At 35.9% G+C, this 27,393-nt stretch overlaps 1 protein-coding gene across 6 annotated transcripts in view; it reads left to right on the forward strand.

Annotated features, from left to right (window-relative positions):
* The window catches only part of SIRPB1 (signal regulatory protein beta 1), a 1,192,076-nt gene that overhangs the window by 657,226 nt on the left and 507,457 nt on the right, over positions 1-27,393 (forward strand). For all 6 annotated transcript variants that reach the window (XM_044090420.1, XM_044090421.1, XM_044090417.1 and 3 more), the window contains one exon: positions 19,550-19,770. In XM_044090420.1, coding sequence (XP_043946355.1) covers positions 19,695-19,770 — 76 coding nt within the window. In that variant the 5' untranslated portion in view covers positions 19,550-19,694. The remainder of the gene's footprint in view (positions 1-19,549; positions 19,771-27,393) is intronic.

The raw sequence follows: 27,393 nt of genomic DNA on the forward strand, positions 1-27,393 counted from the left end.
GTGGTAGCTCGTTTTTAAGCTGAAATGTTTTTTTTTCAAAGATCAGTTGCATTCCTGGCGTATTTTGCCAAATCCAATGACATCTTTACTCTGTTACTTCACATCTTGTATCTCCTGGAAAAGATGTTATATGACATGGGAAATGTTATATGACACGGGGCAAGGTAAATGATCACAGAAACCATAAGATGTCTAGTCATACAGACCTTTAAGAAGACACCCTTACAAAGTTCTTGCCACCCTTTACAAGTACTTAATACTGTTTATCTCTCAAACTGATCAGCGCCATACATAACTCTGCTGTAAATTTCTGTAACCCATTCAGTTGCCAAGATAAGCCTTAAAGGCAGACACAGTAACACTTTGCTTGGCCTACAGTGCAACTTATTCCACAGCCCGGAAATAGGAGCCTATCCATCCAGATAGTCTTGTTTCTATGTCAAGACCGATTTACATCATTAGTGTGGTTGTTTTGTAGAATCACTCATTTTGTAAAAAACAAGAAATCAAAAAGGAGTGGATCTTCTGAGGGTAGAAAAGTGAGACAGAGGCCACCGCAGAGTGCCCTGTACACAAATGAGTATCAGGAGAGTTGTACTAATCTCCTGGAATAGTTGAAGGATTTAAGACCTTTAATTTTCTTGATTAAAAGTCTATGTGGTCTTTAACAGTTTTGTGATATGGTTGCATGTGTACATATCAGAAGGGGCATTGTATCCCATTATGGGTCTGATAAGGGAAGAGTAAACTGCGAAGAAGCATTCATAGGTTTATAAGTTCATAAGAGATTACTAGGTTAGCAGCCCTAGAGCGTTTACATGCCTAGCCATGTTAATCCCAAGTATCCCCATTTGTTCTTTTTTGGGGTGTTAAAAATGAATTTATGAACAGAGCATGTCTGTGATCAACACTAGCTACCCCTGTCCATGAGGGACAAGTGTGCCACCCAGGGGTGAATTTGCAGTCTTCCATCCAATTAATCCATCCAGTTCTCTGGGTCTTGAAGACATTCTTTTGGAAATAAACTGTGCCTGATAGAAAGATTTCATGACTATGGTGGAAACGTGATCAAATGACAAGAGTGAGTTGTCCACAGAAGTACCTAGGACTTTTATGACCATACAGTACCTCACAACAATGGCTGCAGCTGACTGCTTGACCATAGAACCTACCAACATTTTTTCTCATGTTTTCAATGGATTATAGTTATCTTTTCTAAGGTTGCTTTTATTAATGGTGTCAGGCTCTTGATTGTGGTTGTACAATGCACTGTGTTTCATTATTTGTGTTTTTACCAAAGTAATGGAGGAAGAATAAAAAAAAAAAAAAAAAAAACAGTAGAAATCATTGTGGATTGTACAAATCTGCAAACTGTGGTCAAGCTGTATTGGATCTGAAAGTGGATTACTGGAATATGAGTGAAAGTGCTTTGTCATTCAACATTGAAAGATTGTGGAGGTTCATTTATCATAGGTTCATAGGCTCAGAAGTTAATACTAGGTTATTAATCCAGAGGACCATTAGTAGACTATGCACAATATACCATATTGTAGATACTTACTGACATGATTGATTCATACCTACTTTTGACCACTTCTGATGAAGCTATGAGGGTCCAGACGTGGGGTGAATTTATAATTGCCCATCCATTCATTTAACTTATGCTTAAAGATGGATAAGGATTGTATACAAAGGACATGTATTCCACAAAGAAGGTTTCACTGGAATATGTATCTGTCATGCCAGCAGGTCCTATTTATGTTTTCTTGGAAGTTAATACCCTGAACACCTACAAAGCAGCTCTCATTAGTTTTGTGGATGTGCAGGACACGGAACTGGACCACATTCTTTGAGGACTGTCAGGCCTGATAGATGCACTTCTCAGGAATCTATAGGAAACAGACAATAAAGAGAGAGATGGGGAGCTTTAGGCAATTTGCGGAGCTCAATACACTTGATTATCTTAGTGAGGGAGCACTGCAGTCTCTGCGGTTGGATCATATCTTAGACAAGTACATACCAAAGAGGATTTATACTCTGTTATGGATCTGATGATGGACGAGTACAGAGGGATGAAAACTTCCTTAGGTTTAGAAGAAGAATCCCTGTTATTAGTCTGTCTTGGTGGAAGAATTTCATAACAACAGTGGATACATGCTGATCAAAGGATAGTTCATTGTCAACAAGAGATTCCAGGTCTCTAATGACTGAGCCAGCATTCTAAGGAGTGTCACCTATGTGTCAGGTGTATGGTAGCCCTTTTCTCCCAAAGGACATGATGCTGCATTTTGTGGCACTTTATCTCATGCTGTGAACCAGGCAGCAATTATTGGTGTGTCCTAGTCACTGCTGAAGAATGTGTAAGTGAAATGAGGAGCTAATGATGCCTCCAAGTTTGCAGTCATCTGCAAATTTGGGTAGCTGCAGGCCCTTGTTGTCTGACATGACATCAGAGAATAAATACTAAAGGGAAGTGATTCTAGGAATGATCCCTGGGTGACACCTTTGGAAGCTACTATTTTTTAAAGCAGTCTGACTCCCAAACTAATAGGTTGGGTTCTTTCTGTTAGCTGGTTTGCTGTCCAGCAGATAACCTAGAGGTGTATGTATAGTTTGATTAGCTTACTGATAATGTTAGAATATGGAATGGTATCATAGACCTTGACAAAGTCTAGGCAGCAGTGTAAACCAATTTGCCTAAGTTTAATGCATCAGTGAATTGCTCAAAAAAGCCCACCAGGTTCAGGAGGCATGATGGCATCCCTATTAATTTTCACATCAATAACAATGTACTAAACATGAAATCAGTCATGAGGGATTTTGGCACCCAGATTGATGGCAACCTCATTTTTGACCACCACATTGCCTCCATTGTACAGAATGCTTTCTACATGGCCCACATCATAAATAAGGGTATTTCATCCAGGAACAAGGAGGTCATAACATCCCTGTACTCCACCCTTATCAGACCCATTATCAAGTACAATGCCCCATTTGGCATTTACCTTGCCAAGCACATGCAGCAGCTGGAGAGACCACAACGGTTCCTGACCAAGAAAATCCATGGTCTCAAACACTTGTCCTATACAGATAGGCTAAAAGCCCTGTCCCTCTACTCAGTCTCATACAGCCTACTCAGAGGTGACCTGTGACTGGAATAAAAGGCCATCTCAGACTCAGCCTTGATGGAGTTGCTGCATATCCGTAAGTCAAACTCTACTCACACGACCTGAATACAATCTGGTCTGTGACATTAATAGAACTTGTTGGCAGGATAGATTTGTGTCCCAAAGACTTCCCCATCTGTGGAATAGACTCCCTCTCCATGTCAAGCAGAGTACCTCACTAGCCCTCTTTAAGAGGAACCTGGATGACTGGATGGGAAACAGAAAATACACCCCTGGGATCCCACCTGTGTCCCTGGTGGACAGGGGAAATAGGTGCTGACTTTATGGGAACATGGACAAAATTCTTGGCTAGGGTTATAAAGGCCTCTGGTCCAATAGCCTAGTATCATCCTATGAACCTATGAGCCTATGATCTGAGTTTAAGAAACTTAAACTATGCTAGGTTTATGGTTTGTAGACTGCCTATGTCCTTTTTAATAAGTTATATAATTAGGGATTTCATTACTTTGCAGATAAGGCGATATATATATAGGTCTATCATTTCCTGGATTAATAGTGGGTACCCCCTTGTGGGGTGAGGGGATTACCACAGCTTTTTATTCCTCTGGACCAGTCCCAGTGGAAAGACTGAGACTGGCTAGGCCTCATAGAGATGCTACCAAACAGTGTTTGGTACTGAGAAGGGCAGCTCAGTATATTATCAAGACCCGTGGAGATGGTGTTTTGGCCTTGGAGAAAGCAATCAGGTCTTTCTCAAAAGTGATCGGAGGAGGAGGAGAGGTAGGTGTTCAAATAAGCTGGGGAACGTTAGGGCAAAGACAAAAGAGTAAAGTTAGAGTTTATTTTGTTAGTTAATATATTGCCTATGACCTCAGGGGACAAGTACGTATTATGTATTAGCTCAGGGATTACCTATGTGGTTTCTAACATAACTGAAGAAGGATTTGTGATTCTTCTTAGCAGAGGTGGCAGTTCTCAATTTATCCTTATTTGGGAAAATTTTATTTTGTTTCTGAGTTGTTTATTGATCTTTTTGAGTTCATCCCTAAATACTAGGGTACTGAGTTTACTTTTATGGGCTGTGAATTGCTTCCCCTTGTTATATAGTTTGTTTATACTAAGTTTCCACTACAGAGATTTTTATTTCCAGAATTTTATATTATATTTATGTCTTATGGAAACAGATGCTTTAATACATGCTTTGAGTTACACATAGAGATTATCCACAAATATGGCAACATGTCAGGTGGAGTTATCAAGATTAGGAGGGAGCTTAAATTTCATAATTTTACCAATTTGTTGGATTAGCTTGGCCTTAGAGTTGTCTATAATGAGTGTGTTGTGGTCAGTTAGGTTTTACTCCTCTAGTGACCACTGCTGAAGAATGGTCCCCTTTGTCCAGTGAAGTGGTAACTGGACGTATCAAACATATGATGGCTATATTGGTGAAAACTAGGTGTAATATTTCTGAACCTATAGTTGGGAATTGGGCTACTTGATCTAGTGAGCTGGCATTGATGAAGATCAGGAGTCTTTGTGCATATTTATTTGAGGTACTGCAGGGTTCCCAATTAATGGATAGCTTAAGTCTTCAAATACGATAGTGTATGGCTCAACAGAGAGAGATGTCAGTTTGCTTAGATATGCCTCATGGATTACAGGTAACATGGAGGTGTATACTAGCTGGCAATTATATGGTATGGGCTTCTATTTACTGTGAAAAGGATATGGATGAGTTTAAAGTCTTTGTCCTGGCTTGCGAGTCTGCAGGTGAGATGCTTTCCTTGGAATGCAGACATCGCCCCTCCCCTAAGTAACATTTTGAAGTTTCGGGTTTTTCAGTTCGCTGGAAGAGTGTTCGCTATTTTAAGAGTTCGCTCTTCTAATATAGACCCAGTACTTTTACTTGATAATTTTTCAGCATTCCTAGATGACTGAATACTTTTAATATTCATTTAATTAATTTTTCACTATATTCAGTGTTACTTACAGACTTGACTATCTGTATCAGTCCAAGTGACTGTCGTATAATAATTCTCTACAGGTTATGAGTTGTTAACAAGCTGCTTCAGGTAGACCAGGGTTTGATTCCCTCAGCCTCTATTTGCCTACTGCATAACTTTGAGCAAGTTAGTTAACAAGACAGTGCTGTTTTTCAATTGGGAAAGTGGGTTAGGCTCCTCAGTGGTCTACTGGACTGCATGCCTAGTAACTGTCTATGAACTTATAAGAACACCCTACAACTTCCAACAGTTGCAAAGTTTCTGTGGTTGTTCCTTCATTTTCATGTGCATTTCTCTTAAAATTAATTTTCACTGGCAATGGGATCTCTTATTTATATGCAAATATTTCTACAGTATCTGTTTTTGTGTGGCTATAGTTTAAATTTTATTGTCATGGTTTAGTACTTTTACCGACACATCTGAATACAATGACCTTCTAGTTTCTGTGCTCAGGATTCTTGTCCAAAGTAAAAACTCACTGATAGCCTGTACCATATAAACAAAGTAACTGATACCAAAATAAAAAATGACATTGAAACAGACACACATATGGCTGTACTATTTATGGAAATGCATTAACAAAAACAAGGGTGACTAAGAATTCTGAACAAAATAAAACCAAACGGTGTGGTCACCACTTGAAGGAGCATACAAAACTTTAATAAAAGACTGAATAAAATTTCGGTAGCAACCTTCTTCAGATATAACAAATTCACATTTTAAATAACCATAAACCAATCAGAATCTGCCTTTCAAACTACAACCCTTTAGAATAGTCTTCAAGTGATGCTGTATGAATTCTAATAATGCTTTGGCTAAGCATGTTAATGAATTTCCATCTCATGTTTTTACATTTATGGTTTTACAAAATGTTATTTTTAACTTAAGAGGAGGTAATATTATTAACCAGGTAGAAAGTGCTGAAATACACTGGACTGTGGATTTGCAAGCAGATAAGTCACCTGGCCTTAATGGGTATTCCACAGGGCTTAGTGCTAGGACCCTTTTGTTTGGCACTTGCTCTTTTGAATTCCACACCATGAACCAAGATCTCTAGCTAATTAAGTCTGCATATTTTATTTATTTTTTTTTTTAATTTTATTTATTTAACATTTGTTGACTGGGAATGTCCGACTAGGTTCCACAGAGCCTGTTTTCAGCGGAGGCCCGGGGAGAAATGCTCCAGATGCATGTCTTTGGAATGTGGGAGGAAACCGGAGTACTCGGAGGAAACCCACGCGAACACAGGGAGAACATGCAAACTCCACACAGAAGGCACCCCAGCCGAGAATCGAACCAGAAAACCTCTTGCTGTGAGATGACAACTTTAACCGCTGCACCACTGCGCCGCCCATCTATGACTGTAAACCTGGGGTTATTATCAATCCCCATCTGATACCAAAGCCTTTTACCAAGATCTTAAACTTGTAAATATCTGGCACACCAAAAATAAAGTCAGATTACAAGGTAAAACATGCAATATTATCAAAATTCATAAACAACCCCCTTCCACAGCATACAGCATAGACTACATTTCACTGCAAAATGAATATGCTGTTAAAAACCTTGGAATTCGGGTTGATAGCTTCTTCATTAGTTATCTTGTAATGACAGTGGTCAGAAAGTCCTTCTGCTTGGCACAGTTAATTGCCAAAGAATATCATCCAGATCTAAGGAGGTCATTGCCCCCTTACTTTCTACATTGATTAGGCCAGTTATTGAATACAATACCAACTTTTGGATGTATCTCACTAGACATATCAACAAAATATCACAGAGGTTCCTAACTAAGAAGACCACAGGGTTATTAACCCTAAGCACTGTCCCTGCATTCGGTATCACATACACTCCCGAGCAGAGATCTATGCCTTGCCTTCCATGCCATACCTTGGACAAGGGGTCTAAATTTTCATCAGCAAATAAATAAAAGAAGGTGGAGAGACAGGTTCATTGTGTAGCACCCTCCTCATCTCGGGAATAGATTGCCCCTATAAATCCAGCACTGTGATATATTATCTTCCTTCAGATGGGAATTGGATGACTGGATGGGCTTTCACAAACTAATCCCTGGCTTGGTCTACTTAGGTCTCCATGAAAAAAGAGGTACAGTTTAAGGGTGGGTACTGACAAGGCATAATAAATGATCAAAGGGCAAACTTGAGCACCCCCACCCATATTAGTAATATATATTAACCACCCTAACCTTAATCCTGCTCCTAACTCAACCTTCACATGACTTAAAAAAATTTCCATAACACTATTACTGTTCAGACAAACCCCATATGATTGTGTGGTGGGGTTGTGAGGAGTTCATTTAAAAAGGAAATCTGTGTTCCATTTCAGTGTCCAGGGGATCACTAATTTGTGTTGTCAATATAAAAAACTGTCAGCAGGGTTTGGTTTTTGGGTCAGTCATTTAACATGTCAGCCATTCATTATATAGTCCTATCTATCTATCTATCTATCTATCTATCTATCTATCTATCTATCTATCTATCTATCTATCTATCTATCTATCTATCTATCCACCTGTCTCTCTCTCTCTCTCTCTCTCCCTCTACATACATACACACATCTCTCTCTCTCTCTCTCTCTCTCTATATATATATATATATATATATATATATATATATATATTTTTTTTTTTTTTTTTGGGGGGGGGGGCCTGTATCACATTACTGAAGTTTCAAAACTTTCAACATCATACAGCTGAGGCCATATGACAGAAGTTTTGAAACTCTAAACTGAAATAATAAAAAAAAGTACATCCCATGCTAATTAAATATGCCAACTCTGAGATCACATTACAGTGAGAATAATATAGCAATAACCCATGGCTGGATGTGGGTAATGCTAGATTTACCCACAGTTGGCATGGTTTGGTCACGAGGGTGAAGCCTGAATGACCAAACAAAGCCAGCTGTGGGTAAATCCAGCATTACCCACACCCAGCCATGGGTTATTGCTATTATACAACGGTGTTAGTTTGTTTTGTATTATCTTTGTGTTGTTGTTATTTAGGTTTTTGTTTGCTTTCCTTTGTATTCTTCCACTTTTTGTGAGATAAAATAGTCTACACTTTCAGTTTGTTTATTGTTTATTTCTGGTTTAATTTAAATACAAGTTATTTTTTAATTGTTTCAAAAAATGTTAGGAAATAGTTATATAAGTAGATATAGTTGTAAAGCTTTTGGTATGTCTTCATAGTTTTAAAGCTTTTGGTATGTCTTCATGTTGTAGTTTCTTTTATATTTCTGTATTGGTTCTGCCTTGATGGTTGTCTATGCTCATATGTTGGCTTGAGTTCTTCTTAGTGTAGTATCTGTAATGAGAAATTGTGTTTATAGTTAATTTTGTTTAAATATTGCATCCTCTCTGTATATATATATATATATATATATATATATATATATATATATATATATGGTTTTAGTATAAATTTAGAGTTTACTTACTTATTTTGTTGGGTTTCTATGTTGTAGATGTTTATTGTTCCATAGTTTATAATTTGTTGTTTGTCTTGTGTTTTTTCTGGTTCATTTCCAGGTATGATGTTCTGTGTTATGGAGATTCATTATTTTTCTTGGTCCGTTGTCTGTTGTATTATTGTTATTGTCTTCATGTATTGGATTTTTTTGGTGTTTCTTGTGTTCCAGATATTATTTTTCCCCATGTTTTAAATTCATCTACTCTTGGTTGGTAATAGGATCGTAGTGATGTTTCACTTTTATGTCCTGTCACACTCATTATTTGTCGTGCTTCTATCCCCGATTGTGACAGTAATGTTACTGCTGTTGCTCTTAAGGAGTGGTTTGTGCATCTGTTTGATAGGTTTGCTTGTTTGTAGATTTGTGGTAACATGTTTGCAACATAATTTATTCCCATCGGTTGTGTTGTGTACCATGTATCCATTTTGTCAAGTACTGTGGATGTTTTTTTGGGTGGAGGAACAGTTGTTTTGTATTAGGTGGCCTTTTTTGTAAGTATTTTTTGAAACTTTTTAGAGGACATAAAGGGTCTGTGCGGTTTTCGAACATGAATCCTCTTAGCAAATGTTTTGTAACATCATCATGTTCTTTGTGGTGTTTTTTGTATGTTCGTTAACATTTTTTGTTACATATTCTGTGCCATCTGTATCATTCTTTATTGTAAAACTGTCTTCTGTATCGTACTCCTTCATTCCCACTTCATGCGAAGTGTAGCTGTATATCAAACCAGACTTTTCTTACGAGTCCATCTACTATGTTTGGGGAAAGTACTTGGCTGTTTCTCAGTTGTGTTATTTCTTGCATTGTGAGTGGCTGGTGGGGTTCTGCTGTATCTTTTCTTTGTCTTCTGTAATTTTTAATTACTGACATAAATACGTTATTTGCATTTGTTAGACGTATATCTGTTATGATGTTAATCTTTCTATTTAATGGTGGGTTGTTTATATATCTGTTAAGTCCTGCACGTAAGGATACAAATGCACTTATTACGTATTCTTCTCCTTTTGTGTTTCGTACTGTAGCATAGAATTGTCTAAGTATTGTGTTTACGTTTTCTGGTGTGTGGAAGTCTATGTTGTAGTGTTTTGTTTTTGCCGGTTTTTAAACATGTTTACAGCCGCTGTGTTTGTTTTCTTGTACTTGTGTTTACGTTTTCTGGTGTGTGGAAGTCTATGTTGTAGTTTTTTGTTTTTGCCGGTTTTTAAACGTGTTTACAGCCGCTGTGTTTGTTTTCTTGTACTTGTGTTTACGTTTTCTGGTGTGTGGAAGTCTATGTTGTAGTTTTTTGTTTTTGCCGGTTTTTAAACATGTTTACAGCCGCTATGTTTGTTTTCTTGTACTTGTGTTTACGTTTTCTGGTGTGTGGAAGTCTATGTTGCAGTGTTTTGTTTTTGCCGGTTTTTAAACGTGTTTACAGCTGCTGCGTTTGTTTTCCTGTACGTGATTCTTCTTCTTCTAATTCTAGTGTTTCTATTTCTTTAGGAGTTTTTTCTGCATGTCTTTTGTTAGGTTTCTGAGTGGAATAGGCTTTTAATGTTGTTTTACCTTTCTGAAGTGTATGGCTTGTCACACTGTTGTCTTCTCTATGGGACGTGTTATGCTGTAGTGCTTCCTGTTCTTGTGGTTGGAGAACTTCCTTGCTTGTTGGTGGTTTCATTGTGGTTTCTGGTATGTTGTTAAATATTTCTTCTATTTCACTGTCACTTATTAGTTCAAAGTTTGCTTCCATTTTTTTTTTTTATTATTTTCTATCTATGGTGTCTCTTGTTTTGGTAGTTTTTCCTGTCTTGAGTTTGTAGTGTTTCTGTTTAACAGGGCTCATGCAGGTTTTTGAAGGGATGTTATCGAAAGGGCTAGGTGGTGCTGAGTAAAATATAGTTTAAGCAGTGTAGAACTTTATAACGTGTAGTTATGTTTTATTACTTATAGGTATGTTAGAAATCTGGTCCAGTTTTAATGCACATTAACTTTTTGAAACTATAATGCAGTTTTACTAATTAGTCACTAGATGGTGATGTGGTATGCGTTTTTAGAAGGTATATGCTGATTGTGGAAGTTAGGTATGGTGTGTCTTTTTGACTTTGCGAGGGGGTGTGCTGTGTTTATTTTTAGTGTATACATTTTTGGAGTTGTTTGTGTATAGCTATTGCAGGGAATACAGATGTGTGAATGGTATTATTAGAATGCTTGCTTTTATTGTGTAAATTTTTTTTTTAAAGTGGTGGTTATGTAGTGTGTGTGGTGTATTTGCGACTGCATGACAGTTTATTTAATTACTATTCGAGGTGAGGGACTGAGGACTGTAATAGGGGAATTGGTGACTTTTGTGTGATTAGGTGTACTTGTAAGGTGTTTAGCTTTACTGCATCATGTTAAACTTGCTTGTGTTTACTTGCCGTCGCCGCAGCATGATACCTTAGCGACCGGACTTCTTGTGTTATTCCTGTTTGATTTACTATGTGCACACTGATTGGATTAGCCAATCAGCATGCACGTTTAGCGGCTTTTCGGAACATTGCGTTGTATAATGGTAAATTCTTTATTTTATTTTATTTTATTTTATTTTACATTTGTTGACTGGGCTAGTCTAGCTGGAGATATTTCCATTTTCAGTAGAGGCCCGAGGAGAAAAGCTCCACAGAAGTAAAAAATCTATACATACATAAAAATCAACATACATAAGAATAAGACATTTAGAAATCAGGTTAGTAAAAAACAGCAAAAATCTTCAAAACTCTTCTAATAAGTTAGTATAACATGAATTAATTACTACCACACACAGAGAAATTCCAAGTAACATCATACAGGAATAAAAATACTTGGAGATAAAGATACAAAGATAATAAGTAACGAAAGTGGAGCAATAAGAATGGGGTAGGGAATATGAAGGGGTTTGAGGCGGAGAAAGCAGGTTAAGAATTAAAAACGTTTTAAGTGATCTATTCATTGAGGGAAGTATTTCAACTGAAATGTACCATTATTTGGTTATGCCAGCCCCACTTTTACCAGTTATGTTTGGTGTTCCCAAATTACATAAAAATGTGCAGGATCCCCCATTCAGGCCCATCATTGATGGGCGGAATTCCATTACATACCCAAATGCTAAATGGGTAGATAACAAGTTGAAGGAATATTTAAAAATGGAACCACAGATTTGCAGGGATTCGTGGCATGTTTTACAACATTTAAATAACATCCCATTTGACAATGATTACAAATTTCTAACAGCAGACATCAGGGATTTATATACTGTTATTCCACAAAGTATAGGCTTGGAATGGGTCCGTGACTTCCTGTTAATAAAACGTTGTCCAGGAGAAGAGATTGATTTAATAATTAATCTACTAGAACTAGTCCTAAACAACAACGATTTCATTTTTAAAAGAGACATTTATTTGCAGCAATCCGGAATAGCTATGGGCTCCCCATGTGGTGGCAGCTTTGCTAACTCCGTGATGGCATTTTGGGAGCACACATTTCTTTTTCCTCATACATTATATCGTCAAATTGTAGTCTGTTATACACGCTACCAGGACGATATTCTAATGATCATAAAAGGTACAGAGGAAGAAGCTTCCGAGTTAATAAAAGTAATGAACTCTTTTACTTCTTTCCTGGACTTTACATACGAATTGGGCTTAATTTCCATTAATTTTCTGGATATTGTCATTGAGAAAAATATGGAATATGGAAGGTTCAATACGAAAATTTTTAGAAAACCTTTATACAGCAATTCATTTCTAAATTTTTCAAGTTGTCACCCCTTTTTTCAAAAGAAAGGGGTAGTTAAAGGACAACTTGTACGAGCATCTCGTATGTGCCCAGATGATAAAATTTTTGAAGAAGAATGTTCTAAGTTAAGTGATATGTTCCTAAATAGAGGGTATCCCACTAAATTAATTCATACAGTTATGTGGGAAGTTAAACGTAAAAGGCAAAGTGGACACTTTAGTCCAATTCTCAAGACAGGTTATAATCAACCCTTGCCAGAAATGTTGGAATTTCAAGATAACAACATAAGTGTGGAAAACGAAAGATGTAGAAGTATTGATTATAAAACTAGCTTCCTCACTCAATTTAATGATAAAGCAAATCAGATTAGAGAAGTGCTGTATAACAATTGGGAATTTCTCTTACACGAAAATCAATTTAATATTATTTTAGGGGCAAAACCCCGAATTGTTTTCAAGAAAGCACCATCACTTAAAAATTTACTTTAAACTCCAATTCAAACATATAAAACGAACAAGGGCATATATAAGTGCGGCCATTGCCATTACTGTAAATTCATTCAAGTTGGGGCAACGTTCTCGATTAGAGATGTTAAATATCACATAAAAGATAAATGTAATTGTGAAAGTCAGGGCGTGGTTTACTTAGCAACATGTAAAACATGTTCCGTATTTTATTTAGGTAAAACGGAACGTCAGTTAAAACAGCGTATTTACGAGCATTTATACGCCATTTCCAAGCAGAATATTTCCAACGCCCTTGCAAAACACATACTCGAGAATAACACACATAGTTTTCTATTCAATGTTGTAGAAATAGTACATAAAAACCCTAGAGGGGGACCTTGGCATTTGATACTCCAGGAACGTGAACTGCTATGGCAGTTCAAAACGAATGCACATTCATATCCTGGGATAAATGATATGTGTTCGATCAAATGTCTATTAAAATTGAGAGCTCTTGATAGATAAAATATTTATTATAAATTTATTATAAAAAATTTTTTAATAATAATTAATATTTTTTTGATTTAAGCTTATTATTGTATTAACACATGTTAAGAAAGTATATATATTTTTTTAACAATAAGTTTTAGTATGGTTTAATAGGGATGTTTTTAAAACAAATATATATATATTTTTATATATATATTTTTTTCCTATACAAGTTCATTTCTGCTCTTTGTTTGTAAACTAAGCTGTTTTTAAAAATTCATTGGTTGAATAAGAAAATCAACATTAAAAAGTTCTTCTAATGAATATGGATTCATGGTGAATGTTAGTAAGAATAGTAGATGCAAAAATTCACAAAACGACTTTGCTGTAGCATATTAGAATAGAGTAATTAATTTGAGCTGTTTAATGATCAATTATTCAATTGTTTAATTAAAGCTGTATTTTCAGCATGTATATATATCCGCGTGTTTTTCTGTATAAACTTGTCTGAAGAAGTGCATGCATTGGCGTGCATGAAAGCGCTAACAAGTAAAAAGATTTCTCTTAGCATCGACTTGGCGTTATTTGTTACTATCACTTTGGTTTCTTTTTTCTAGGTTAAGATAGTTAACAGGGAAAGAAGCAGGGAGAGGATGAAAGGGGAGAAGAGAAAAAGCTTAGTGGAGAATAGAGTGAAACAAGAGTAAGAGAGATAGTTTAAGATAAGTAGTAATAGTGGAAAGTTAATCAGGTTTACAACAGGAACAAAGCCAGTGATTTTGGAAGTGTCGTTTAATATTTTGTTTGAAAAGAGGCAGAGAGGAAATCATTGTTATGTTAGTAGGTAACAAATTCCATTTTGTACCTACAGAATTGGTGAATAGGGAGTTACCAGCAGTGTTATTAGATTTTATAGAAGTAGTCAAGAGTTTACTCGAAGAGCGGAGAGAGTTTAGATTGTTATAGGGGATTGTATGTTGTATGGTGATCTCCATTCAAAACATTCAAAGTTATAAAACTTTGATCATATGGTCTCAGCTCTCTGATGTTCAAATTTTTGAAACTATGGTAATATGAAGGGATCCATATATGTTTATGTTGGAATACCCAATATCTTATAGGTTCATACTAGGCTATCTGCCCTAGGGCATTTATAAGCCTAGCCAGAGTGTGTTTGGCTTTCACCACCCATTTTAAATTAATTTTGCTATGCCCTTTTTCGAGGTTAGTATACTGTGCCTCTGTCTAACAGTGACACAGAAGTGATACCCGGGGTAAACCTACGATCTCCCATCCACTCATCAAGATTCCTCTTGAAGAGAGTCAATGAGGGACTCTGCCTAACCTGGACTGGGATTTTATTCCAGAGTGAAGGGAGCCCATGGGTTATGAATCTGTCCCTCCAGCATGTCCTATTTATTTCAGTGCTGAGGTTCAAGTCTCTCAAGCGCGTAGCTCAATGGGATTTGGATTTTCTGAGGTGCAGCATGTCCATTAATTCCGGGTTGGACATGACTTTATATGTCAGGCACAGATCGCCTCTGAGCAGGCGGTATGCCACTGAGTAGAGCTGGAGTTTCTTTAACCGGGCAGCATATGGCATCTGTTTGAGCCCTTTGATCCTCTTGGTGAGGTACTTTTGGGGTCTTTCCAGTTGCTGCAGGTGTCTGGTAAGGTACATCCCAAAAGGGGCATTGTACTCAATTATGGGCCTGATGAGGGATGAGTAAAGAGGCACGATGACCTCCCCTGATCTAGATGTGAATCCCTTCATGATTAGGTGGGCTATATAAAATGTTTTTCTAACCACTTTGGCCACGTGGTTTTCAAATGAGAGGTTGCTATTAACTTGGGTCCCCAGGTCCCTAATTACTTCTTCCATACTTAATGGATTACCGCCTATGTGGTAATTTGTGGGCACTTTGTTTTTGCCAAAGGGGATGACTATACACTTTTTGGCATTTAGATTGAGGCCATGGCTCTGGCACCATTTAAATTTTTATTCAGTGAACCCTGGGTTAAAGAACACTGCTTCACTGACTCCTGATCCAGTGTAACTCACTGGAAAATATAGGAATGGGAAAGGGTTGAACTTGCCCCTCACCCCTGCTTGTGCTATATTAAAGCCTAGTCGTATGTTTGGCTAGATCAGAAGTCAAGGATTCAGGGTTATGAAGCCAAAGTTCACTAAACTGCATCTCAAAATAGTTGTGTAACTTTGTATACATATATATGTGTATGTGTGTGTGTGTGTGTGTGTGTGTGTGTGTGTGTGTGTGTGTGTGTGTGTGTGTGTGTGTATGTGTATGAACAACTAATTAAATGTATAAAATCAATTAACCAAGAAACATACAGTGTGCTATGATAAAGTAAAAAAGTACTGCTTTTGTGCTGAAAATAAACAAAAAGCAAATAAAAATCACAATATAAAAATAAATAAATCATTACTTTAACCATTTGATTATTTACTTTACTTGACTGGACAGGAAATGGAAGTCAGTCTTAGGTGTTTGAGAACAGATAATAGCATACTGGACACATAGAACAGAAACTGTGTATCTTGCATAAAAGTGTTATATATATTTTTTTCTTTTCAGATGGCAGCATTTCTCAACACAAAACATTTGTTACAAAAATAGTTAAAGTAACATTGCAAACTGTCTTCATAACAATCTCACAAATGTATTGAAAAGAACACATTTGCATTCAAGAGTACAAACTTAATGACCTTCAAGGGATTGTTTTTTTAAAGGTTAAAAATGCAGGGGTTTACATATCTTTTAACAATTTTATAAATCAGGTCATAATGGTAAGTTACTGTACTTGGAATGAGGTTGTTGTATTCACCTGTCCATTTGTGTGTGTATGGGTGTGCGCGTGACGTGCATGTATGTACATGTGTATGTACTGTAACCGCTATGGAGGCTGTGTGTTGACAATGAATCTATAATAAAGACAATGGACATGTCTTTTTTAGGCATTGTGCTTATTTTCATGATTGTAAAAGTATGATATGACTATTGAATTCTAACATTTTATTTTCATGTTTCTAATACTATGGAATAAAGTCTGAATAGGTGCAATATTTTTCTTTTCTTCTTTTACAAAGCATATGTTGGTTTAAGATCATATGTTTAATCCACAAACACATCAACATGCTACAATAGTCAAATAGACATGTTAAATGAATTGAACTATGAGGGAGAGAGTTGCATTTTATGTGCAAAAACAATGCCATTTCACAAGACGTAATAATAAATTTATCTGCTGACTGAAACACTTTACTTTCACAGTTTGATTTCTTTCTATCTTTCTTTTTCTTTCTCACTCGTTTCATTAACTTTGTTTACAGCTATTAGTGAGCTATTAAGTAAAGTTTATCCATCTATAAAATTGAACTTGCATATTCTTAAGGCTGCTCAGGTCTTCTGTTGCTTTTGCGGTTTTGGTACTGTGGGTTTCACAGTTTTTTCTTTTCTTTCAGTTTGCGAAGTCCTGTATTGTGGAGCTTGATCATAAAGCCACACAACTAAAACTGTAATTGCAAAACCTAATACTGGAGGGTCTATTACTGATGGTTTTAATACTTAAATGCTTACGGCTTCTGAAAGAACCAGTAAATGCAAAATCATAAGAACTGTACAATACATTCAGTATTCATAAGACTTCTTCCTGTAAATAAATACTTGGACTCCATTTGTACAACTCCAGAAACAGATAGCTGGTAAGAAATTCTTGACCATGTTAATATTATAGGAAGCTTCTATTATTGAAAAGAATAATTAAAAATAACAAATCTGAGTGATATTTTGCTTATTTTGTGTAAAAGAGAATCTTGATTATTAAAATAAGAAGATATTAATAAGGACATAACATACAAGTATTTTTGGTGACATCTTTCTTTATTTAACATTATTCATTTATTATTGGTAGTCATTCTCAGTTCACACATATAAATCCCAGAAGGTCTATAGTCAGTTATTGTCATGAGAACCTATGTTTTATTAAGTTTAGTTTTGAATGCTGTTTTGCTGAGAGTGACTTTAAAATTTAAAGTAGTATGCAGGTCTGCAATTTATTATATTAATGATAACAAGGGGACAAAGCCTATTCTGAAATGAAATGATAGTTTCTTTAGAATTAGAGATTTCCCAAAAAAAAATATTGTTTTTATGCTTCATATAAAAATTAGCAAAATTATTACTTAATTCATGTACATTTACATCTTATGTACATTTATGATTGGAAGCCTAGAGCTTCTCCTGTCTCTTATCGGTGCAAGATATACAGGGCACAAAACTTTTAACTTACTCTTAGTAAATCCATAAAGACTTTCATTTACATCTTCAGTAATACACCTAGGCATGTAAATGAAAGCAGAGTAACTGAATCAATACCTCATCTCAATTGAAGTGCAGGGGTACATTCCACCCCAAACCGTTTGGAGGTATAGCATCACACATCACCTCAATCTACGTGCGAGTACACATTCCCCATGATGGGAATGCATCAGTACACATCTCCTTAATATACATCATTGAATGCATTCCAGTCTTACAGTTTTGGTGGAGGGGGGTGCATCAGCAGATATCACCCCAGTCCACATGCAGGAGCACATTCATTCCCCAACATTATACATCAAGTAACCAGGTATAAGGGAAAAAGAGAGAGCAATATCTGTGTGTGCGCATCAGTGTGTGTAGATAGCTAGATACATATAGCTATATACAAATATTTGTAACTCTGTGTTTATAGCAATGGATGTAGATACAGATATAGATGTGTATCTACAAATAGTGCATCTATATCTACTCCTCACATCCTACAGAAACACTGATTCCTTAAGACACTGTCTGTTACACTATTGTTGTATATGGGACAAAGTGATTTTTTATTACAAAACAAACATGCACTTTTGTATAAGGCACAAAATGATTTTCATAACCAAACAGGCATGCACCCTATTACTTTATTGAATTAACATCTCAATAAGATATGAGTCACAGGACGTTTTGTGAAACTGTCTTTAAACACATTCCATGTCTTGTGTTGCTTTGTTTTGAACCAGCTACCCATCTCTGATTGTTTGTAGAAATTTTTGTACTATTTTTGTGTTTTTTTAGAACATTTTCTTATATTCATACTTTCTGTAAACTTTTTTGCTATCTTTTATTTGTATAACGTGGAGCTTTTCTCCCCAGGCCTCCAGTGAAAATGGGTCTCCGGCTCAGTCAGACACTCCCTGTAAACAAATGAAAAATAAAATAAAAAAAAAAAACAATATATATATATATATATATATATATATATATATATATATATATATATATATATATATATATATATATATATACAGAGAGAGAGATGTCAATATATGTAGATATATATAGATATAAATATATATAGATATACTCTGTGAACAAGAACCTTTGAGGAGGACACCTTGTACTTAGTGTAGAAGTACTTCATTAAAGAAATGTCCCCCAGAATAATTTTCCTAAGGTGTCAGGGATGTAACGTATTTATTTTTTGTACTTGTGAAGCTGGAAGGTTTATTTGTAGAAGTTTTTGTACTGCTACTTGTTAAGAAACACCTCAACACCAAGAAAAGAATTCAAAAGCCTCAATGATATGCAAATTCAATTTTACAGATGGGTAAACTTTATTTAACAATGCACTAATATCTATGAAAAAATAAGTTAATGGAAAAATGTTAGAAAGAAAAGAAAGGGGTTCTTGTGACAACATTAGACTTGAAGGGTAAAACTACCGAGGTTTGCTAATGTGGTCAGAACTTCAAGAAGTCCGTCACATGTTGTTATAAATAGCAGCCCTGTATGGGTTATAGTGAAGGAACAATTACTTATCTTTAGTAGTGAAAAAGATCCTTTAAATAATTACTACTTTAAGAAATTAAAAAGATGTAATCACCTTGAATACTGCCAAAAAAGTATATATAAAGAGGTAACCCTTATACAGTAGCTGAGGTACCTGCATGTAAATCTGCAATAAATAGCTTCCTTTAATAACACTTTTCATTATTGGTAATTGATAGACAGCACACTTGACTAATGGCTGCTTAAAATACAATCATGCATAATCCATTCTTACAAGTATTTTCTTGCAATAAACTTGTAAAGAAAATGGTTCAGTCTGGCCAGTGTTTAAATGATGAAGCTAGTCAAAATCAATGAGTCATTGCGTACAGTTTTGAAGGCTAACTGAAAACTCAAAGCACAACTTTAATTTTTTTTTTTTTATAGGGCATTGCAAAACATGCTTGCAGAAGGTTTTATGAAAGCACTTTGACAATCTGAAATGTTGCAGAAGCAAAAATTGAAGACGTAGTGCAGAACAACAAGGAAATCTAAAACAGAGTTGCAAGTGTTGACAGATGAAGAGATAGCAATGGGCTCCTTTATGTATTGGCGGAGTTTTGAACTTGTTGCATGCAGCTTCCTAATTGCTGTGTTTGTCATTAAAGGTAAGCAAAGATTCTTCTTACAGTTCTTCAACATACAATTTATGTTTACATTCCAACAGATGTAACCGGATCAGAATCACATGGTGTTGGGAAGGACACCAGTCATCCTCTCTCTTTCTCTCTCTCTCTCTCTCTCTCTCACTCTCTGTCTCTCCTCTCCTCTCCTCTTTTTCATTGTAAATTATGAAGCAATGAAAGTATGTTAAGTTTTTTTTCTTAATTTTATGTAAGCCTTATAAGCAAACTAGCATGAATAAACATAGGGCACATATCAAGGGTATACATGAAATGTGTACAGTGTATCATGTAGATATGTAGAGTGTATCATGTAGATGTGTACAGTTTATCATGCAGATATGTACAGTGTATCATGTAGATGTGTACAGTGTATCATGTAGATATGTAGAGTGTATCATGTAGATGTGTACAGTTTATCATGCAGACATGTACAGTATATTATGTAGATATGTACAGTGTATCATGCACATGTGTACAGTATATCATGTACATGTGTGCAGTGTATCATGTACATGTGTACAGTGTATCATGTAGATATGTACAATGTATAATTTAGATGTATACAGTATATCATGTAGATGTGTACAGTGCATCATGTAGATATGTAGAGTGTATCATGTAGATGTGTACAGTGTATCATGCAGATATGTACAGTGTATCATGTAGATGTGTACAGCATATCATGCAGATATGTACAGTGTATCATGTAGATGTGTACAGTGTATCATGTACATGTGTACAGTGTATCATGTAGATATGTACAGTGTATCATGTAGATGTGTACAGTGTATCATGTAGATATGTACAGTGTATCATGTAGATGTGTATAGTGTATCATGTAGATATGTAGAGTGTATCATGTAGATGTGTACAGTTTATCATGCAGATATGTACAGTGTATCATGTAGATGTGTACAGTGTATCATGTATATGTGTACAGTGAATCATGTAGATATGTAGATATGTAGATTGTATCATGTAGATGTTACAGTGTATCATGCAGATATGTACAGTGTATCATGAAGATGTGTACAGTGTATCATATAGATATGTACAGTGTATCATGTAGATGTGTACAGCATATCATATAGATATGTACAGCATATCATATAAATATGTACAGTGTATCATGCAGATATGTACAGCGTATCATAGGTTCATAGGTTCATATGTTCATACTAGGCTATCTGCCCTAGGGCATTTATAAGCCTAGCCAGAGTGTGTGTGGCTTTCACCACCCCTTAGGATGAGAATATTATGCCCATTTAGGGTTTAGTTTACTGTGCCTCTGTCTAGTAGTGACACAGAGATGACCCCCGGGGTAAACCTACGATCTCCCATCCACTCATCAAGATTTCTCTTGAATAGAGTTAGTGATACAGCAGATCATGTAGATATGTACAGCATATCATATAGATATGTACAGTGTATCATGTAGATATGTACAGCATATCATATAGATATGTACAGTGTATCATGTAGATATGTACAGTGTATCATGTAGAGCTTTACAGTGTATCATGTAGATGTGTACAGTGTATCATGTAGATATGTACAGTGTATCATGTAGAGCTTTACAGTGTATCATGTAGATATGTACAGTGTATCATGTAGAGCTTTACAGTGTATCATGTAGAGCTTTACAGTGTATCATGTAGATGTGTACAGTGTATCATGTAGATATGTACAGTGTATCATGTAGAGCTTTACAGTGTATCATGTAGATATGTACAGTGTATGATGTAGATATGTACTGTGTATCATGTAGATGTGTGCAGTGTATCATGTAGATATGTACAGTGTATGATGTAGCTATGTATGGTGTATCATGTAGATATTTAAGAGGAGACCTTATTCAGGTATATAGGGCATTTAGAGATGACTACCTGTCTGAATACTTGGGTTATCAAAAAGTAGTAGAGAACCATCATTTAACCTGAGCAGGAAAATATATAGGAATGAGACATATATCAATTGTTCTTTGGGAGATTAACTAATGCCTGGAGCAGACTACTAATTTTATAGAACCAAGTACTACTTTAGTTATTTTAAGATCAGCTCGGACACTTATTATGGGGATATCTGTTTTGTTATATTGGTGGGATAAAAGCATATTATTGCATGAAATATTTATATGTATGCATTTACCTGGATTGTTAAAGCATTTACAAGACTCAATTAAGTAAGCAATAATGTCCTTCACTGTGGGAATTATGAAGTAAATAATGTCCACCCAGGAGTGTTGTGAGGTTTGGCACCACAGGTAGAGGGCTGTACTACCCCTGGAAATGCATTAGTTCCCTGGTAAGGTCCAACTTGGCCTGGATTACTGCCCCAAGAAAAGAGACTATCTACTAAATTGTTATGTATTTTTTGTTATTACAGACATTTTTAAAATATATTTTAATTGTGAAATAGCTCCACCACTTTAATGTTTCAAACTTGCTGCATCATATATAATCATTGTTGGAGGAATTATTTTGCATCCAAAATATGTTATATTAAGTATTTAATGTCTATACATACCTATGTACACACATACACAAATGCATGCATACACACATACACACACACACACACTCCCACAAATATATAGTAACACACATAATAACACATACACATGCCCAGCAGCTACAACCACTTTGTTGACTGAATGCACCTCAGATATCTCATTGTGACCAAATGAATAAAAGTAAAATCATACAATGTGAGGCATTGCAATGCCCCCCACCACAATTCCTTTTAACTGTCCCTGCTTTTTTACAACATTTCTGATTTTTCCACATAGTTTTGTTGTGTTACTCATGTGATGCTTAATTTTCTGGTAAATCTCTGAAGATTACAGACAGTTAATAATCAGACATTAGAGTTCATTACTTGTTATTCTTTAGACAATGGTTGCAGATGGAATGATTGCTGCATAGGTCATACTCTGTCCAATTTATATTCAACAATGTCTCTCAAGCTGTTAACACAAGATATCTAGAAAAAGCCAAAAGCATTGTGTGTGTGTGTGTGGGGGGGGGGGGGCATTACCACAAATCAAGCAGTTATTCCTGCTTTAGCATGCCTTTTCTGAATTATATGAAGTCTGATACTAAAATGTCTGTAATTATCTTCAGACTTCAGTTATCAATGATTGCCTGAAGCCCACACATTTTATGCGAAACAGGCCAAATATGAAGAAAAATCTTGACTTTTTGCAAATATCTGTTCATCTGACAGGTATGGATCAACCATTACATTGATGCTAAGCAACATAATAAATAACCTGTGATTTAAAATTTATTTCATTAAAATTTTATGAAAATTTTGGTGAAATTTTGCCAGTATGCTGAATCATGCATATAAAAATCTATATTTTGGAAGATAAATGTTGCTTGGTGGTATACATAAATGTATTTTGAATTAATTTAATTTTTAATTTCATTTGTCTTAGTCAAAATGAAGTTAAAAAAAATATAATAGCTTATGCATACTGTTAATCACCCATCCTGTAATAATAATAATAACAACAATAAGCCCTCCTGTCCCAAGTCATTGCATACACTAACTCAAAAGTCATGCAAACATGGCAAAAAGGAAAGTGGTGTGAAACAAAAATAAAACTTACCCCTTTCCCATTCTCTGTTTCCTCAAATAAAATCAAAGCCAAGCATTTATGATAGCCCAGCCTAGTAATATCAACAGCAAAAACATCTGGTGTTACATCTGCAACATTTTATGGCATGATTAAAAGACACAAAGCAAATGGTAATATATTCCTGTTCTGAAGACTTTCAGAGCAACAGTAACACATAACGTATTTGAACAAAATGTAAATGCAAATTGTGTATGTGGAAATCTGTGTGTGTGTGTGTGTGTGTGTGTGTGTGTGTGTGTGTGTGTGTGTGTGTGTGTGTGTGTGTGTGTGTGTGTGTGGGTGTATGTGTATATGTGTGTGTATGTGTGTGTGTGTGTGTGTCTGTGTGTGTGTGTGTGTGTGTGTGTGTGTGTGTGTGTGTGTGTGTGTGTATGTGTGTGTGTGTGTGTGTGTGTGTGTGTGTGTGTGTGTGTGTGTGTGGGTGAGTGTGTGTGTATGTACAGCAGTAGATACAATTAAATCTATATCCATATGGATCATCTTAAGTTTGCTATTTGGTTTTGTGCTGTGCATCATAATAAAGCTATATTTACAGACATTTTTCCTTTGGTCTCACTTTGATTTCAAACTTTTTTTTTTGAGGGGGTGATGTATTTACTGACGTGTACCTCCTGGCTAATCCATGCATTGCTTTGCGCTTGCTGACATATAAATATATAGAAACAAAATAGGAATCTGCTAGATGTACCCAGCAAACGTTTAATACAATTAATGAAATAAGTAAAATTGAAAATGACAATGACACAAATAGACTGTGTTTATGTCTTAAATTCACAAGACTTCATCAGAGTAATAAGCTGATGTAAAGAAGTGCAATCTATACAAATGAACCACCAATAACAGGTCATTAACCAGATGCATAACTTACCTTAAAACAGAATGTGCAACTTTTTTTAATAAAAAATGTAGTAAGTGGTTTAAAAAAACTCTTCAGCTTTAAAACTAGAAATAATTGTTAAGAACACAATATAAGATATAAATGTACTGTAAGATTAATCAGAAAACTAAAAAGCTAATGTACAACCAATGAACCAGTGTCAATTAGATGGATTCTGCTTTTTTTTAATATACTAGAAATGGATACTGTATCATTAATGCCTGGAGCAATTGAGGCATTGAGCCGCACGTGCCAGGAAAGTTCCTTAACTTCAAGTAAAGTCTCAAAATCACCACCAAGCTTTGTTACCATCACCTTGTCTATGACAAAGAATAAAAACTTCTTAAAATTAGAACACTGAATCAAATGTCTAAACAATGCATTTGTGTTTTTTTTCTTCCTGATGTCGTAGGTGTGCTGACATAGCCTATCCCTGGATTTCCTAATAGTTTTCCCTACATAGAATGCATTACAAGAGCAGCGTGTGCATAGATAGACAATGTGTGTGGTATTACAGTTGCAATTCCCAGCGAAGGGTATAGTTCTATCAAAATTATGGACCACCATATAGGGGCCTTCATAAATAAATCTACAAATCTTACATGCTTCACATTTCTGGACGTATCCATGCTTGCTCTAACTGGCACCTAATGGTTCTCCCTTTAGAATGCATGATCTTTGGAAATGATTCCAGACTTTTCTTGGTGCCATCAGTAAAAACAATATCCCAGTTTACCCTCATGGTTCTGGTGTATAAATGGACATCATTAGTAAATGGAACAATAAAATGGCATTTGCACTATTAATTACATTGTTTTGCGTCCTGGCCAGAACTAAACCAAGGGGAAAGGGGGAAGAATATAAAATATTTTTGCATGATAAATCCTTTGCTACTTAATCAATTTATGTTGATTTGCATGTGAAATTTTTTTTTTAGAATTAAACCTAGAGCCATTGGCAGCGAGATTTTATTTTGTGTCATAGGTCATGTTCTTACAGATTGTAATGGGATATGGTCAAAACAGTTGTTTCATTCTCATATTTCACTTATTTAATATCTTAGTTGTGGATGATCTGTTTCTGATTCTATGCTTTGTGCCTAGGTGTAAGCTCCGAAATAAATAAATAAATTGACAGGTGGATAAACAGACAGGGAGACAGAGAGAGACAGCCAGATAGATAAATAAATAACATAAATAAATATTAAAAGTTCATAAGCATCTAGAGATAGTGAATGGCATAGGCCAATGAATATAGAACTTTCCTAAAGCAAAAGAACCCTTCCTGCACTCGCAACAAATATCCAGCATGTGTACTAATATAAAAATGTCTGACATATATTGCAATGACTACCAGAAAACCAATATATTTCAACTGAGGCTCCGCTGAGTCAAGCAATGTCATTTCCCACACATTTCTCGCATTAATTACCCTTATTATAAGGCTGGCATCAGACTCTTCCATCCAATAAAAGGGCAAGTGAAAAAATAGTTTTGTTGGTAAAATTACATGCAGTAGCAATGATAATAAATCCCTGGATATGATGGCATTCAGTTTAATACCACACCCAGTAACTCTCAACTGTCCCTAATTTTTGAAATGTCTCTGATCTTGAGTTTTTTTTTTCCTTATCTGTAATAAAATGATTGGTTTTCTAGTAAATCACTGAGTACTACTGTCTTTTAGAAATGCCAGACACTAGAGTTTTAGACTTCTTGTTCCTAACATGCATACTGACTCGAAACCTGTTGTCTATGAGTGTGTGTGTGTGTATGTGTGTGTGTGTGTGTGTGTGTGTGTGTGTGTGTGTGTGTGTGTGTGTGTGTGTATGTGTATGCAAGCGCATGTGTTTGTTTATATCTATTATTACTATAGCGATATCTTTATCTACCACTGGAAAAAAGGCACATTTCAGAGTCGATCCAAATGGGAAAATCCACCAGTGATACAATATAATAACTGAATATCTTTTAAAATGACACACAGGTTTATTAAACAACAAATACAAAGTGATATGTTAAAGACGACCTACAGCTGTAATGTATAAGCAGAGGGAATCGTAAAGGCACTTTGAGTAACTGCTCATTGTAACAATTCAAGTGTAAGAGTGAAAGGCATTGTAGGGAATTCAATCATTCCATGTGTTGTCAATATAATAATTCACATTTTCTTGTGGGGGAGGGGTTCATCTACAATTAGTAATGCTGATGTGAAATCAATCATTCCTCGTGTTGCAACTTCAGTGTTTACTAACATAAGACTCACAGACTAATAGAAGAATAATACAAATGCTATACGTTGTGCAGCACAAACGTAGCAAGCAAACAAAAGTGTTATGCAATGTATAAGAAGCCCCATGTATTAACAACATCAACTCTCTCTATCTCTCTATATATAACTATATAATTATATATACACTTCCATCATGTGGTCAAATACTTTTTTGTCGCGTGAGTATAGTGCTTGGGAAATTGGTCCAATGCACATTTTGTCAAACATGATTTTTTGTTGAGCTATTGAATAGAATTAAATACAATGTGTGTGGATAAGGTAGGTGTTGGATAATGTTGGCATTGCAGGTGGGATGTGTGTGTTTGTGCATGAGTCTGTGGATTAGGGTTAGGGGGAGAGCTAGTTAAGGGCATAGATTTAGCGTTGTGCATCAGCAGCAGCATGGACTCTACTCCGTGCCCCTTTAGGGGAAGCGTTGTATAAAGCAGCTGCTTTGGGCATTTACCGATGTACTCAATATCCTCAACAGAGGAAAATACGGATCACAGACTGCACATTGTGGCAGGGCTAGTCACTTAGTGGTGTAAAATATGGCTTTAGGTGATCTGCTCATGTTGACTAATGACACCAGATGGACATGGGTATTTGCTGGTGATAAGTCGGTTGAGGACCAGGCCTACTCCACTTACACCAGGGATCCATGCTAACAGTGGGAGGGTTGTATGTGCCCTTATTGGCCAGTGTGTGTGCCTGCCATAAAGCTGAGCAGCCCTGGGTCAGTAAGCTATTGGCAGGCCAGTGTTCAGTTGCCAGCTTTAGTTACCTAGAATAGCTCTGTTGAGCGAAAGCTGGA

Source organism: Protopterus annectens, chromosome 12.part0, assembly GCF_019279795.1.
Source record: "Protopterus annectens isolate FY-2018-M chromosome 12.part0, PAN1.0, whole genome shotgun sequence".
NCBI classification, from domain to species: Eukaryota; Metazoa; Chordata; order Ceratodontiformes; family Protopteridae; genus Protopterus; species Protopterus annectens.